The sequence below is a fragment of the Lygodium microphyllum genome, chromosome 1 (genome assembly GCF_053477565.2).
Source record: "Lygodium microphyllum isolate KBCC chromosome 1, Lygodium_microphyllum_v1.1.10, whole genome shotgun sequence".
Lineage (NCBI taxonomy): Eukaryota > Viridiplantae > Streptophyta > Polypodiopsida > Schizaeales > Lygodiaceae > Lygodium > Lygodium microphyllum.
In genome coordinates, this window is record NC_141135.1 from 177,556,685 (window position 1) to 177,571,834 (window position 15,150).

Sequence of the window (15,150 nt, forward strand, 5' to 3'; positions counted from 1 at the left end):
CATCTTCGTCTGCTGACGTTCCATCTGTAGCCTCGTTAGGGGAATCAGAAGATAATTCCAAGGAGGTGGAGCCATGTCCTTTTTGAGAACCATACAGTTTCAGCACCACTTTGTTGGGTCCTCGACCCAGCATGTCCTTTTTGAGAACCATACAGTTTCAGCACCACTTTGTTGGGTCCTCGACCCAGGGTCAAAGTTCCTTTAAACCAATCCGTCCTTGCTCTGGCTTCAAAAAGCCATGGTCTGCCCAGTAACAGAGGATAGGATGTACCATAAGAGTTTGGCTTCACCACCAGATAGGTTAGCCAATAATCTTTTCCAACCACTGTAGTCTTCACATATGGAAGAATGCCCAAAGTCTTGATTCTACTCTGATCCGCCAGTCTGATGAGCCATTGGGTTGGTTGCACACCTTGTAGGCCTAGATCCTTCATCGTCACATCCGTCATAATGTTCACGGATGAACCACCATCAATCAGTGCATTTGCAATGAAGCAACCTTCTATCCATACGCCAGTCTCTGGGGTACCTGGATCTAGGAAAGCATTAGCCACATCCACTTCTTTTACAGGCTCTGGAACCTTGTTGGACTTTGTCACTGTTGAGGGAGCAATCCTTAAACCACGTCTTTTCGTCAGTATACTTTTGAATCTTTTCCGGCAACTGGGAGACAACATCAATAATTGTCGGAATGTGAGGTTTGGTTTAAAGGTATCTAGATCTCTGACCAGATCGTATTCCTTAATAGGATCCACTGGCTTTTCTAATCGGTTAGGGAATGGGGCAACACCCATTTTCATTTTCCCTCTTTCTTCCAACAGAGGAATTACAGGAACTTCTTCTGCCAATTGGGGCACTTCCTCCTCTTCTGTATCCTGGACCTCTGGTCCTGCCTCTGTAACTGTCTCTGTAACTCTCTGTGGCACTGTAGGGCTCTGTACGGCACTGTTAGGCTCTGTTCTGTTCTGTTCTTCTGGTGGAAGATTGAACTTCACTGTTCTGGCAGGAGGGTTATTTTCTTTCTGGATAGGTGGTTCCTTCTGCTTTGCACGCGTGATGGCAGCAACTTCCAATTCCACCAAATTAGAGGTAGGCTCTTGGGCCTTAGACGGACTATCAGTAGCACTGTTTTTCACTGGGGCTGGGCTTGGACAGTCTTTTGCAGTGTGGCCTTCTCCTTTGCAACGACTGCATAAGGGCTTGTAATCCACTGACCTTCGAGGATTTGGACAATTTGGTGAGATGTGTCCCTTTTCTCCGCATCTGTAACACTCCACTTCTGATCTCTGACCAACGCCAGACTGTCTTCCTCTGTAACTTTGGGAAGGAAATCTTCTGGGTCCGAAATTAGGACCAAACTCTCTAGGCTTGGGTCCAATATCTTGTGTTGTCATTTTGGATTCCAGCAAGTTAAATCTTGCGTCTTCTTCCTTTCTTCTCCTATCATGCATCTCCTTCAGGGAGCAAATGTCCTCTGTATGGTTCTTCCGCAAACAGTAGGAACAGAAGGCTCCAGGGATGGTTGGTTTTCGTGTACATTCAGTGGCTAAATGGCCTGCTTGATGACACTTACCACACCAAGTATTTGACCGCATCACATCTCTTCCTGCTCCTGCAACGTTGGATATGCTAGCGGTATTCACTTTCAGCGTCTGTAGTTGTTCTGTAATCACATCCATCAACTCCTTTTTGATGTTTGCAACTGAGTTGGATAAATAATCCTTCAAGCTTTCTCCTCCTGACGTACTGGCAGGAGGGTTTTGAGGAGTCTCTGTAATCACTGCATAAACTGGTGGGGCTGGTACAGAGGGGTCTCTGTTCTGGTTCTGATTCAGGGCTCCTGTTTGAACTGTTGACTGTTGACTCCAGTTGGTAGGGTTCCACTGTTGCTGTTGATTTGTCATTGAGGAAATTGGTTGAGACCACTGTTTTTGTGGTTGAACCATCATTTGAGGCATGGATTGTGGCCACTGTGGATTTGGTGCACTGTACTGTGATACCGGGGGCATCTGTTGGTAGGGATAGGGAACAATCCCTGGGACTGCATTTGGTGGATACATCATTCCTGGCACCAGAGGAGGTAGGACTCCTCTTCCTGTATTCATTGCTAATCTAGCTTCCACTTCATCGTACAGTCTTGCACCTTCTGTTGCAGCTTGCAGGGTGGCTGGTCTTTGTAGCTCCACAAACTTACGGACTTCTGGTTGTAATCCTCTGAGAAACACTCCCTTCTGAATGCCATCATCTAGATTATGGTTAGTCCATCTCTTCAAGATGGATTCCATTCGTGAGACATAGGCTTCTACTCTTTCTCCAGAGGACTGACTTAGGTTCATGAATTCCTCTCTCATCCGCTCTTCAAAACCTTCACGCCTGAATTTAGTGAGGAAGGCCAACTTCAGGTCATCCCATGTGCCAAAAGTTCCTGCTGCTTGTCTCTCATACCACTGAAACGCCGCGCCCTTGAAAGTGGCGGGGAATATTGCTAACCAATGCTCAGGGGTTCTGGCATTGTTAGCCACACATGCTACCATAAACTCTGCTACATGAAGATCGGGGTCTTCATTGTATTCTCCCTTAAACACTGGCAATGGGACTACATTCGCTGGTCTGTCATCAATATTTCCAGGACGGATCTGGCTTGGAAGTGGACCTCCAGCAGGAGGAGGAAGGGCTTGATGTGCCATTGGGACTTCTGTAAAGAGTTCCGCAAGGGCGTCAAAGGCGGCTTCTGCTGCGAGCTCGCTCTCGGCTCTGATTCTTACTTTCTCTCTTCTCACGTACCTCTGGACTCGTTCTAACGCTTGCCTTTTTATTGCGTCATTCATCAGGGGGTTGGCTCCACTATGTTGTTAGTGCTCCACAGAGGATTAACAGAAGGCTTCAGTCTCTGGAGGACTCTCTTGCCAACATTTCTTCTACTTCTTTCTTTTCAACGTCCCTGAATTCTGCTTTCATGCCACTGCACAGAGGAAGGTATTCGGTTCTAAAGGTGTCAAAATGCATACGTCTGAGCATTGTGGTGGTGCCATCATCATAGTAATGCCAGCTTCTGATGGTTTCAACAGTGTATGTTGTGAAAAACACTCTGTCTACCAACTTCCAGTGGGTTGCTAATTGAACAAACAGAAGATTATCAGTACACCAAGCATCCCATGTATCTTGCTGTTGAGCATCCACGAACAAATTCCAACTCTTTTCCTTCTTGTCCCTGTGAACCTCTACAGACCAAGACTCCTGAAGCTTCTTCACAATCTCCCACTTGATGTTGTCTGGAAACTTCTCAATGAATGCCAAATCTTCCATGGATGGTCATTCTCTCTGTTTCTGCTCTTCAGTTTGTTCCCAAACAGTTTGCCACCAAGATGCAAGTTTCTGCTGCTTCAATAGGAAGAGGAAACTGTCCACTACATAGAGCATGCATCATGATGGTGATGTGTTTCCGCCATTGTGGGATGAACTTCTTGTGAAAAGTGGCTTTGATTATGAGGAATTCCAACTCTTCAGTGGAAGAAGGAACTTTACAAACATCCATTGAATTCTTCTCTTCTTGGCAATGCCAATTCCTTCATTTTCAGCCTCTTTTGGTGCTTGTTGATGGCAAGTTTCCCCGGCTGCGCACCAAAAACATGGAGCCCCGAGAGAAACACCAAGGAAAAGGGAATTCTCTTGCAAGAAAGTCTATCTTGTAACATCAACAAGCTTGTTTTTCATGTTTCATATGATCACAATGAAGAAAAGAACACCAGGCACAACAAATCTTCATGCAGCATCATGTAAATCTCCCACGGTTTTTAATAGAATCAACCATATTCTTCAACATCTTCATAAAATCCATCAATATCACAAAGAAAGCAAAGAAGTACACCATCTTTGAATGGAAATACATCACATAGTATTCATCTTCAATATCTTCATAGTCTTCTCTCTCAATCTCTCATATACAATCACTTTGTTTCAATAGAATTGGCTATCTCTGACTCTCTCTCACACACTCCATCAATAATACATCATATCCTCACTACAATCTCTCAAAAATTACTCTCAATAATCACTCTTAGGTCGTGGATACCCCTCCCAAGAGGTATGTCTGATATGAAAGGTCACCAGAGCCACTACAGTGTCTCTTCACAGCTCACTACTGTCACTTCACTCTAGTCTTCTCTTGAGTCTTCAGCAGCTACTTCTTCCACTTCCTTCAGCTCTTTTGCACTTGTATTCACCTCTTTCCAAGGCTAGAAAACTTTCCCAAAATCACACATACATTCCACAGAACACTTATAGAACAGTCTACAGAACAGTACCAGAACAGTTACAGTACAGAAACAGAACAGAAGCAGAACAGAAGCAGAAGCTCTACAGAAGACCTACAGAAGGTTACAGAAGGTCATCAAAACTTCATAACTCACTCTCAAACCATTTCAAAACTCTCACAAAACATTCACTAAGCTTTCACAATATCTCATTCTTCATCAATCTATACTCCATCCCTCCTTACAGAAGACAATCAGAACAAAAACAGACCAAAACAGAACAAAACAGAACAAAACAGAAGGTATACAGAACCATTCAGAACCTATCAGAACATCACAGAACCATCAACAAACATCATGAACTTCCAAAACACAATCAATATCATCCAAAACACTCTCAAACCACTTCCAAATCAATCAATCATCTCATAAAATCAACCATTCAGCTCTCAAAAACAACAAAAATCAGCCAAACAACAAGTCATTTCAACACTCAACATCTATGCTAACTGAATAATTAAGAATGCCGCGAGCAGGGATCATATGGCCTGATTAACTATGAATTAGATAAGCTACGACAATGGCAAATTGAAATAGAAGCTTAAACAGTCATATGGACAGTCATAAATCATGCCATGCCACTAGTCTTATATTACACAATGTAAATAAATTGAATTCTCATAGCAATTAGCCATCAGCTTCAGATTGTCACTGTTGCTACGTGTTTTTGCCCACCAAAAGAGATTCAAACTCTTAACCATCAACAGGTGCTCTCCTTATTAAGCTATTGGTGTGGGTGGAAGGATCTCCTTGGCAATGGGAAGGGGTCCTCCCTTGAGCTACAGCATCGCTACAAATAAGGACAGTGGTAATAGTAGGCCATTCCATCTATGGCTTCAATGGTTTCCCGGCGCCATGATAACGTACATTCTCACTAAGTTGGTTATTTGATGTAACCATTAGTGCAGTATTGAAATCGTTTAGTTTACACGTTAAATCTATAACGCAAAATTCTACGGTCCCTCGGGCTTAGATTTACTCTCCGCAGTTTCATAGGTGTAAGCCTAGTTATGAGATAGAGTATTCTCATATATAAAGAAAGATTTTGTTTTTGTGCCTCTACCCAATTATTAGAAATGATGGGGTCTAATAATTGAAAAAAGGTAGACAACCCTATCCTCGAAAAAGAAATTATCAAATATTTCAGTTTCCCAAGGAATCATTATAGGACTTATATCAAAGGCTAAAGAAAATATGGTTGAAAGGAGGTCTTTCATGCCAAAACAAATGATTACCCATAAAGGAATAAATTGAATCTAAACTCCTAAAGCTGCTTTCTTTAATGCTTTTACTGTTATCAGGTAAACATAGTAAATATGAGCAATATCCTTAACTGAAGCTCTATATTTCATGGCAATTCTGATTTTTGTATTGGCGATAATGATGTGTATTTAATTTGTTTCGGAGCAAGACAACTTAATTATTTGACTCATAAATCAATGTCTTAAGCCACAACGCCATATCTTTAGTAGGTATGGGTTTTTTTCTTTTTATCTCAAAGTACCAACGATTTAGATTAACATGTACCTGTCCAGCCTTTTTTCTGCACAATCAAAGAAATTTATAGGTATTTTTCCTTTTATCCGTACAAATTACTTTCCATTTTCTTTATTGGGTTCTTATTTCTGTCTTAAGTAGTTTCATTTATTTGCCTTTTTAAGCACAATATCATTACTGATGATTCTATTCGCTGACATGTAATTTTTGAATGGAAAATCAAGTCCTTGTGAATAGACAAGGCTAGGTGCGACGGTTTCGCAAAAAAGTTAATGGAGCACATTATGATCCATTAGCCTAATTAAGTCAACTCGACTCCATCCACCCGAAGGGCGTGAAAACCGTAATGCCAGCCAAATAAATTTCATGTCCGGGCATGCCGGACCAAGCCTACAGCGCTTCGGAATGAAGGCCCGTTTGGAGACATTAGTTTGCTAAATCAACATACAATAAGATTGTATCATAAATGAAAATCCCATTTCTTTCTCTACTTCCATTTACCTAAGAAACACCGAGATGATGATAGGCATAGGATGACCCATTGAAAATCAACATTAGCTTAATGTTAGTTTCCTTATGGCCATCTCTTATCTTGCTTGTCAAAAAGTTACTTGCGAATAATGGGAATCGAACCCATATCCTCTGCTTGGAAGGTAGATAATCTACCAGGATCTAAAGGAACAGCCATAGCAACCATTATGTGTGTTTCATTTTTTTTATTTTATTTCTGATTATTTTTTATGAAGTTGCATTAGGAATCAATGCTTGTTATGTAAAGATTACTCCATGGATTTCCCTAGAGATGTTTGATGCTTCTTGGGGCTTCTTTGGCGACTACGGAATCATCGGATAAATTACCGGATAGGGAAATGATCTGGATGCTGCCTTTGTTTTGCTGCGAGATGGAATTAGCTTACTTTATGCATGAGATAACTTACCTCGTTAAGACACTATAGCATATCGCAAAAAAAGCCAGCTTATCAGATAAGGTTTTCCTTTGACAGGCAGCTTTTAATTGTGTTTTCGAGACAAAGGTGAGGTGGACAAACTATAGATGAGTAGACAAAGGTTTATGGCTAGCCTTGGCTAAGGCCCTTTGGGCCATGGAAAAATGACATTTTTTGTACATGCACGACAAGAGGGTGCAAACGTTTCAGTGAAAAAAGGCCCAAGTTCGTTTAGTAAAGGCAGCACACAGCAAGTGCACCTATGCCTCAATCTCAAGAAAGTATTCGGCAAAACCGGTGAATTACACATTTTCTTACTAGATGTGTAAGGCAGAAAGCCTATAGTATCTGCCGTGAACCAAAAACCTTACGATGTAAGCAGGGTTTCTTTTGTCATTCAAATGTTTTTATGAGCCTGGCCTAGTAAAATAAGCATATTAACAGTACTTTGTCTGGCTTGGCAGCCAGTTTTGGGTCCACCACTTGCAGGTAAGCAGAGGACATTTGATTGTTTGGAGAAGAGCCCGCATTCATGCAATGGGTTGTTTTGTCGATAATCAACTCCACAAATATCGATTGGGATTTCAAAATGTGTGTTCGTATGATATCTCAAGAACCATAACAACTGGAATAGATAGTCTGAATTGGTATGTAATGTGATTTCTTATTTTGCTACTTGAAACCTATGTATCCGTTTGAGAATCAATGGAATGATGGCGAATTCTTTTAGTGGACCGCGAGCCGTAATGAATTAAATAATTTTATATAGAGCTGCTGGCTTTTGGTCCTTAATAATCATGACTTTTTGACGTTATTTTTGTCGCAAGCCAGGAGAGGTAAATAGAGATTGATAATCAGCAAGAAGAGTTGAGGCAAACGAATTGATAAGAATCAAAAACTTTTTTCGTCCCCTATTTGGCCCCCTCCCTTATCTATATTTAAACTCTCGAGCTTCTCAAACAAATAGTTCGTTCCACAAGGTCCATGAAGCACTTATGAGCCATGCAATAATAAGATTAAATGCATGCCACGGATGAATCTTCTACCATAGCCATTCCAGTTTTAAACTCATAGAGGAGAAGGGTATTTTATGTTATAGAAATCCAATCTCTTAGAAGTTTTGCATCTCCTGTCGGTAGGTTGTTGCTATCCTCCGTTCAAAGAGAGGAGAATCTCGATGACTATTCGTTCACCGGAACCAAAAGTCAAGATTATGGTGGAAAAGGATCCCATAAAAACTTCTTTTGAGAAATGGGCTCAACCAGGGCATTTCTCAAAAACTTTAGCTAAGTGTCCAAGTACAACCACGTGGATCTAGAACTAGGTTTGGTTAGCCCCTATTAGAAATGTTCATCCTAATAGAATTAGGTATTCCATCAGGTAGTATCATTCGCTAATGTAATTCATTCTGCTTTCATGTCAGGATTGGTTCTTACTTGCATATCCCTATTCCACCTTATACCAAACGCTGATTTTGTAGCTGCCGCACAATTGCTCATTTATGTAGGAGCTATAAATGTTTTGATTGTATTTGCTGTAATGCTTACTGGTAGAACAGTAGGATCCAACTCCTATCCAACCAAAGAGTCTGTTATTACCCAGTGGCTTGCGCAACTCTTTTTGTATCACCAACCCTAAAACATAGAATGGTCTTATGATTACTTTTCAATTGATCAATCAAAAATTATTGAAGAGTTGGTTTAAAAAAGTGATATTAAACAGATCGTCTATGAATTATTAACAAAATTCTTGGTTTCTTTTGAACTTCTTTCTATAATTCTTTTAGTTGCTTCAATAGGAGCTATCACCGTGGCCCGTGAGGAACGAACGAACGTAATGGACAAAGGAGTTGTTACGCCTCCACCTTCCTCCCAGCATAAATCCTCATCGTGTCGATCAATGATAATTGGTTCAAAATTCTACTAATACTTGAATGATCAAGTTTTTTTGATACAAATGAAGCCGGGCAGACACCTAATGTCTTTAACCGCTATCATACCGGCTAAGGTTTGCCAGTCTCCAGATCATGGCTATGATTAAACATATTAGTCAACTGCAAGCAATCTTAACTTTATAGTATAATGAAAAAAGACAACAGGTTATAAACGTTAAACAAATATACCGCAAACTTTGGAAACTAATAGAAAATACGGATACTTGAATAATCTCAGAAGATCATACTGTTATGATTAAGATAGGTGCTTATTGTAGAAAAGGGCACTTTTTTAGGCTTAGTAAAACTGAGGCAATATTGCCATAATTTCTATAAAGAAAACCATGCAAAATTAACAGATAAGATTATTGGAACTGAAAAAACAACGCTGTGTTGCTTTTGTTTTTTTAGTTATTTTAGTAGCCTTTTGGCTAATGATCTACCTGTGTGATAACGCTTAGGTAACAAATTGCATTTGGGAAAGAAGGTCAGCTGGACAAACTGCCAAACTTTTTGTTCTTCTTTCTTGCTTAACACGACGCTTAAACCGTTTTTGACATGATCGGCTTGGTGATTAAACCAAACCGATTTAAGGGTCATTTAATAAGAATTTATTGTATCACTTATAGGTTAATTTAAACGAATCTTTCGTGTTGCACTAAGTTACTCACGGAAGTATGCATACATTCTGAAAACGTTTCAAGGTAAACACCCATCCAAATAGGTAGAGTCAGAAATCCGGCATTGAAACTGTAAGCTTAGTTCAATGGGACGAAATGAAAACATTCTCCTTGCTTACCTTAAATACATAACCTAATAAAATGCTCTCCAAACCGAGCCAGATAGTTTCCTTTCACTCGGCTCACTCGCCTATGGTCCCTATAATAACATAAAATCCATAAAACCCAGTAGCTTAAAAAAAAGTAAAACCATGGGGAAGGGATACTCTTGAGATAACATTAGGAGGAGATAGCAAAACGTTTGTATTGCCGGAACCTAGAATCCAAATTAGGGGATTCAACTGTTTCATTTGTGAAAAATTGTTTTTGAGGAGCTCAAACAATTTTCCAAAAATCGAAGATGCAAATAAGGAAGTGAAATTTTGATTACTTACCGGGCAGTACCAGTGATCAAAACCTACAATTAAAGAAAGAGATGATGTATATCAATGTATCACATATTTATCTTATCTATATGTACCGGCTCAATCGATTTGGAAGAGGAACAAATCAATACAGAAATAAATTGTATGTCTCGGGTCCATTCCTTGGATGAATCCCGAAGGAACGTTTGTAATCAATGGAATCGCGAGGGTCCTTATCAACTAAGTACTAAAGAGTCCCGGTATCCATTATAACCGCGAATTAGACCATAAAGGAGTTTCCGCGTATACTAGCACTATAATTTCATATGGGGGGGAAGATTCAAACTGGGGATAGACAAAAGGGATAGAACATGGGTTCGTATCAGTAGGAAACGAAAAGTGTCCATCTTGATTTTACCTTTAGCTATGGGATTAAACGAAGGAAGTATTTTACGAAATGCCTCAAGATTTTTATGAACCTCTTAGATAAACAAAAAGGAACCATCTAATCATCAGAAGACGCTTTAGTGGAGCTTTACAAGCATTTGTACCCTAATGTAGACGTCGATCTCGTCTTTTCAAAATCGATATTTAAGGAATTATGGAAAAAAAAAATTCAACAAAAGTGCAAATTGGGACAACTCGGTCGACGGAATCCAAATGTCAGACTTAATCTTGATGTACCCCAGCCGGAACATTTTTTACTACCTCAAGATGTTGTACATGCAAACTCCACCATTGCCCACAACACCATAAGAAACCTCCTACCATCATGACTAATAGTCAACACCCAATTCGAAAAAGGAAAACCCAAAACCATTGGATTCCATTCTTCAACCAGTCACCTCACAATCACACATGGCTTATTGTGGCAATTTATTCAGTCAATACAAATATTTTCGTGTGTAAAATGCATGCAAATACGCACTCGCCAATTACACACAAGATCTGTAAGTAATGCGCGATACATCCATCGTACACAAGGCACGTAGCGTATTATGAGACTTGGTCCGATGCCACTAATTAAGCAGAGCGATAGAGGTTTCAAGTGAATGGGCGGTGTAACCGCTGCGGGAGAAACCTACTAACGCGTTTTCAAGGTCGTCCCACCATCCTCGCTCTCTCTCTCTCTCTCTCTCTCTCTCTCTCTCTCTCTCTCTGTCTGTCTGTGTCTCTCTCTCTCTGTCTGTGTGTCTCTGTCTTGGTTACCTTGCAGTAGCCTTGGTTACCTTGCGTGAGCTCGGAGACGCCAGTGAAAGGTCAAATGTATGCTTCCAAGCGAGCCTTGCAAGAACTCCCTTCTCCCTGCATCAGGTATCCCCTTTCATTACGATTCTCCCATCAATTCAATTTTGCGCAATCAAAGCGGCCTGAATCGGCTCTGTGAGAATCGCTCTAATAACGATTGAATTGCCGAAGCATGAACTAATAGATCCTAATCGTCACAGTACAATGCATTGTTGATCAGTTGTTATGACGCAGTACTTTTCCTTTCTTCTTAACATGAAGAGAGAGAGAGAGAGAGAGAGAGAGAGAGAGAGAGAATGTGGGCTCATTTGAACGTGTGTGGTGGTTATTGGCATGTGCTGTTAGGTGGGGTTAAAAGGAGGGCAAGAATAGGAAGGAGGAGGGTGGAGGAGGAGGGGTGGTGGTGGTGCAGTTGTGGGGTGAAGCGGCCCAAGCTGTCCACGACGGATTCCTCATCACTCTCGAGTGACAGGGATGGTGGGTTGAGCAGGTTGCAGCCGAGCGGCGGTGGCGGCGCGGGCTCGTCTGCTGCTGCCGCTGCCGCGGGGGGAGGAGGAGGAGGAGGGGGGGGCAGCGTCCGAAGCAGCCTCTGTGGCCTAAGTGGCGGCGGCGATGGCGGTCTCTTGAGGCCGACCAATCGCTACCTTCGCCTCATCGACCCCTGCAGATGCCCCGTCCACATGACTAGTCGCTCCACTGGCGGTGGCGAGCTTGAAGACTACTCCATGGAGCTCATTCAACGTAAGTCTAAGACTCTCTCTCTCTCTCTCTCTCTCTCTCTCTCTCTCTCTCAAATCACATATACATTTATCATCAAGGATTCCACACCTAAAGTCACATCCTAGGCAACAAAGGGTGCACATGTGAGCTCTACTCTCCCCATGTCTTGCCTTTAGTGTGCACATATTGGTATGAAGTCTACATCACCAAACATTTCAAAAAAAGTTGATGCATTAAAAGAAAAGACAAAGTGTGCAAACGTAGATGAGGATATTTGACTATGTCTACCTTCTAATAAGGATCCTATATTGTCTCCATTGTAAGAACCATAAAGGATCTACCTTACCACAAAGTTATAGGTGACAAACTTATTATCCTAGTTTCTCGATATCATTAATATTTTAGGACATCCACATTGTTCAAACCAGGGAAAAACATTTTAAGCAATTGAACTCCCATCACAAGTTTCTTTCATAGTATTCACACATCCAACTATGCATAATGATAGCCCTTAGACATCTCCCGTGCATAGATCTCTAGGCAATGCATATTCAACCTCTCTTACTCATCTAAATGTAAACTAGCAATCGAAACTCACTACTCTTTCTACTTTTGCCACAACACAGTGAAGCTAAGGTCTACATTAGACCCAGCCTAGCTTCATGTCTATTTGCTTGTAGTACTTTCCATCATATTAAAGAAACTTTGAGGTGTTCTTAATCTAGAGTGGGAATCATATGACGAGTCTGCATTGCATGCCACGTAGAACATTATCCCAACTTTACAATGTTGTTACTTGGTGGTTGTATCTATTATTAAAATACTTTGTTTCATACCTAAACTTTCATCCCATCTTAATGTGGATCTACCCTATGTGTTTGAGTGTCTAGTTTTTTAATCATAACTGCAATATAAACCTAACATGCATCTTCAAGAATCAAAATAATTAGGCATTGATGAGCTTCGAGAGAAGAGGGATGAGATCACAAAAATGCTACAAGCGGAGGAAGAAGAGAAGGCCGGCATTCAAAAAGACTTAGTTGTTCTTACCAAGAGGCTTGCTGAAATTGATGAGAGCTTATCTCGCAAGTATGCTTACATCAATGAATATGACAAAACAATTGAAGATGTGGAAGCAGCATATGGGAAGGTAATGCCTTATTCATGGTATCTATTTCTTGCCACATTATGTATCTATTGATGACTTACATTCTCATTCATATTCACTTGTGCTATATCCTTAAAAAACGATTTTTTTTTCCAGATAGTGGAAAGCTCTCAAGCATTGTTGCATGTATTGAAGACAGAGGCAATACACATTGCTAACAAGAGATGAGACTTTAAATATGTGTTCATTAATTAAGTATTAAAAATGTTATTTATCATGATATTAGACCACACCTTAAGATTCAAATACATTTGTATGCGAAATGAGTAATGTCTTCAAGCATAATCCATGCACACCCTAAAACTGAACCCATACTCTCAATCTTTCTTTAAAGTAAACTTGAAGATAATAATTTTGGAAGTCAAAATGTGTAAGAAGCTATTGTAATTATTCTTTAAAAATATGAGCATTCGCAACAACAAAATTGATCCATTATAAATATGGAATTTACAACTTGCACATTTCATTAAGTCACAAATTTTGAGCATTATATTAACAATTTTTAAAATTCAACAATATATAATCATGAATTAACCCTTCAAGTTGTTTAAGCTTTTGAACTTGAACTTTTTCATGGTTAATATTTATTAATTTTGATCTTTTGTTTGATTTCCCTAGTAATCTTAATAGTCCATTGATGTGTGTGCGTGTGTGCGTGTGTGCGTGTGCGCGCGTGTATGCGCATGTGTGTGTGTGTGTGTGTGTGTGTGTGTGTGTGTGTGTGTGTGTGTGTGTGTGTGAGGCTTTAAGGTATAATCCAAGATGCCTTAAAAGGCATATCCCACAATTCCAAGTCTTTAACCTAGTAGACTCAAAGAACATTTGAAAACTCATCCACTACCCATTTTCCCCCGAGAGAGAGAGAGAGAGAGAGAGAGAGAGAGAGAGCATGCATGCATGCATGCATATGTGTGTGTATGTGAGCACACATTTGCACATGCATGTGCATGCAATTGTGTGTGTCAACAAACATTGCATTCATATGTGTGTGTGTGTGTGTGTGTGTGTGTGTGTGTGTGTGTGTGTGTGTGTGTGTGTGTGTGTGTGTGTGTGTGTGTGTGTGTGTGTGTGTGTGTGTGTGTGTGTGTGTGTGTGTGTGTGTGTGTGTGTGTGTGTGTGTGTGTGTGTGTGTGTGTGTGTGTGTGTGTGTGTGTGTGTGTGTGTGTGTGTGTGTGTGTGTGTGTGTGTGTGTGTGTGTGTGTGTGTGTGTGTGTGTGTGTGTGTGTGTGTGTGTGTGTGTGTGTGTGTGTGTGTGTGTGTGTGTGTGTGTGTGTGTGTGTGTGTGTGTGTGTGTGTGTGTGTGTGTGTGTGTGTGTGTGTGTGTGTGTGTGTGTGTGTGTGTGTGTGTGTGTGTGTGTGTGTGTGTGTGTGTGTGTGTGTGTGTGTGTGTGTGTGTGTGTGTGTGTGTGTGTGTGTGTGTGTGTGTGTGTGTGTGTGTGTGTGTGTGTGTGTGTGTGTGTGTGTGTGTGTGTGTGTGTGTGTGTGTGTGTGTGTGTGTGTGTGTGTGTGTGTGTGTGTGTGTGTGTGTGTGTGTGTGTGTGTGTGTGTGTGTGTGTGTGTGTGTGTCAATTGACATTGTTTGGAAACCCCTCATCAACACAAGGTTTTGGCCCTTTTGACATTTTTGAGGCCATCTAGAAATCACAATTTTTAGTGAAAGATCATTTTTGAGGTCATTCATTTCTAAACCGTGTACAAATGCATCCTTATTTACATACACACCAATATTTTTATGCCATCAATCAACTCATGTGATAATGTAAATATATCAAAAGTGACTACTCAAATGTGGATCCAAACCTTCTATTGGGTTGGTTAGGGATAAAGTTTACTATGAAATTTGGTGTATGTCCTTTCTGCAAATTAATTCCTCATTGGTTGAGAATCTCTATTTCCTATATTTTAAATGAGGCCACCACCCCCACTGATACTCCTATGCTATGACATGTTTGTACAAATGTCCATGTGATTTTAGTTGTGTTAAAATGAGGGTATGTTTTATAGTAAATATTATCTTTCACCATTATTGAAGTTTGAGAGCATGATCATGTAGGGATGTGCCTCTTTATTGGCCTATCTTTGCTTTGCAAATGTGAAAGGCATTACACTAAAGAAGTGGCAAATCTCAATAAGAGGACAAAAGAGTCTCCTTCTTTGTAAAAATCCTAGCACTAAAGTTTGGATTTGAAATTGAAAAAACATAATACTCCAAAAAGATCAATGACTAACAATTGTTATTA

The 15,150-nt window shown here is 40.5% G+C and overlaps 1 protein-coding gene across 2 annotated transcripts; it reads left to right on the plus strand.

Moving 5' to 3' along the window:
- Positions 1 to 10,780: 10,780 nt before the first annotated feature.
- LOC148042013 (microtubule nucleation factor SSNA1-like) lies at positions 10,781 to 13,311 on the plus strand. 2 transcript variants are annotated; one of them, XM_087689007.1, is made up of 4 exons: positions 10,781 to 11,088; positions 11,368 to 11,763; positions 12,693 to 12,892; positions 13,007 to 13,311. In XM_087689007.1, the coding sequence occupies exons 1-4, from the start codon at positions 11,043 to 11,045 to the stop codon at positions 13,076 to 13,078; spliced, it is 714 nt and encodes a 237-aa protein (XP_087545133.1). In that variant the 5' UTR covers positions 10,781 to 11,042; the 3' UTR covers positions 13,079 to 13,311. The 2 variants fall into 2 exon arrangements, with proteins under 2 accessions (XP_087545133.1, XP_087545138.1); XM_087689012.1 differs by having other exon boundaries at positions 11,513 to 11,763.
- The last annotated feature ends 1,839 nt before the right edge of the window (positions 13,312 to 15,150 follow it).

Bases quoted from the DNA above. Each gene is read 5' to 3' on its own strand.
- LOC148042013 (XM_087689007.1), top strand. From the start codon at position 11,043: ATGCTTCCAAGCGAGCCTTGCAAGAACTCCCTTCTCCCTGCATCAG. The intron at 11,089-11,367 runs GTATCCCCTTTC...ATGTGCTGTTAG, and splicing joins CTCCCTTCTCCCTGCATCAG to GTGGGGTTAAAAGGAGGGCA. The intron at 12,893-13,006 runs GTAATGCCTTAT...TTTTTTTTCCAG, and splicing joins TGGAAGCAGCATATGGGAAG to ATAGTGGAAAGCTCTCAAGC.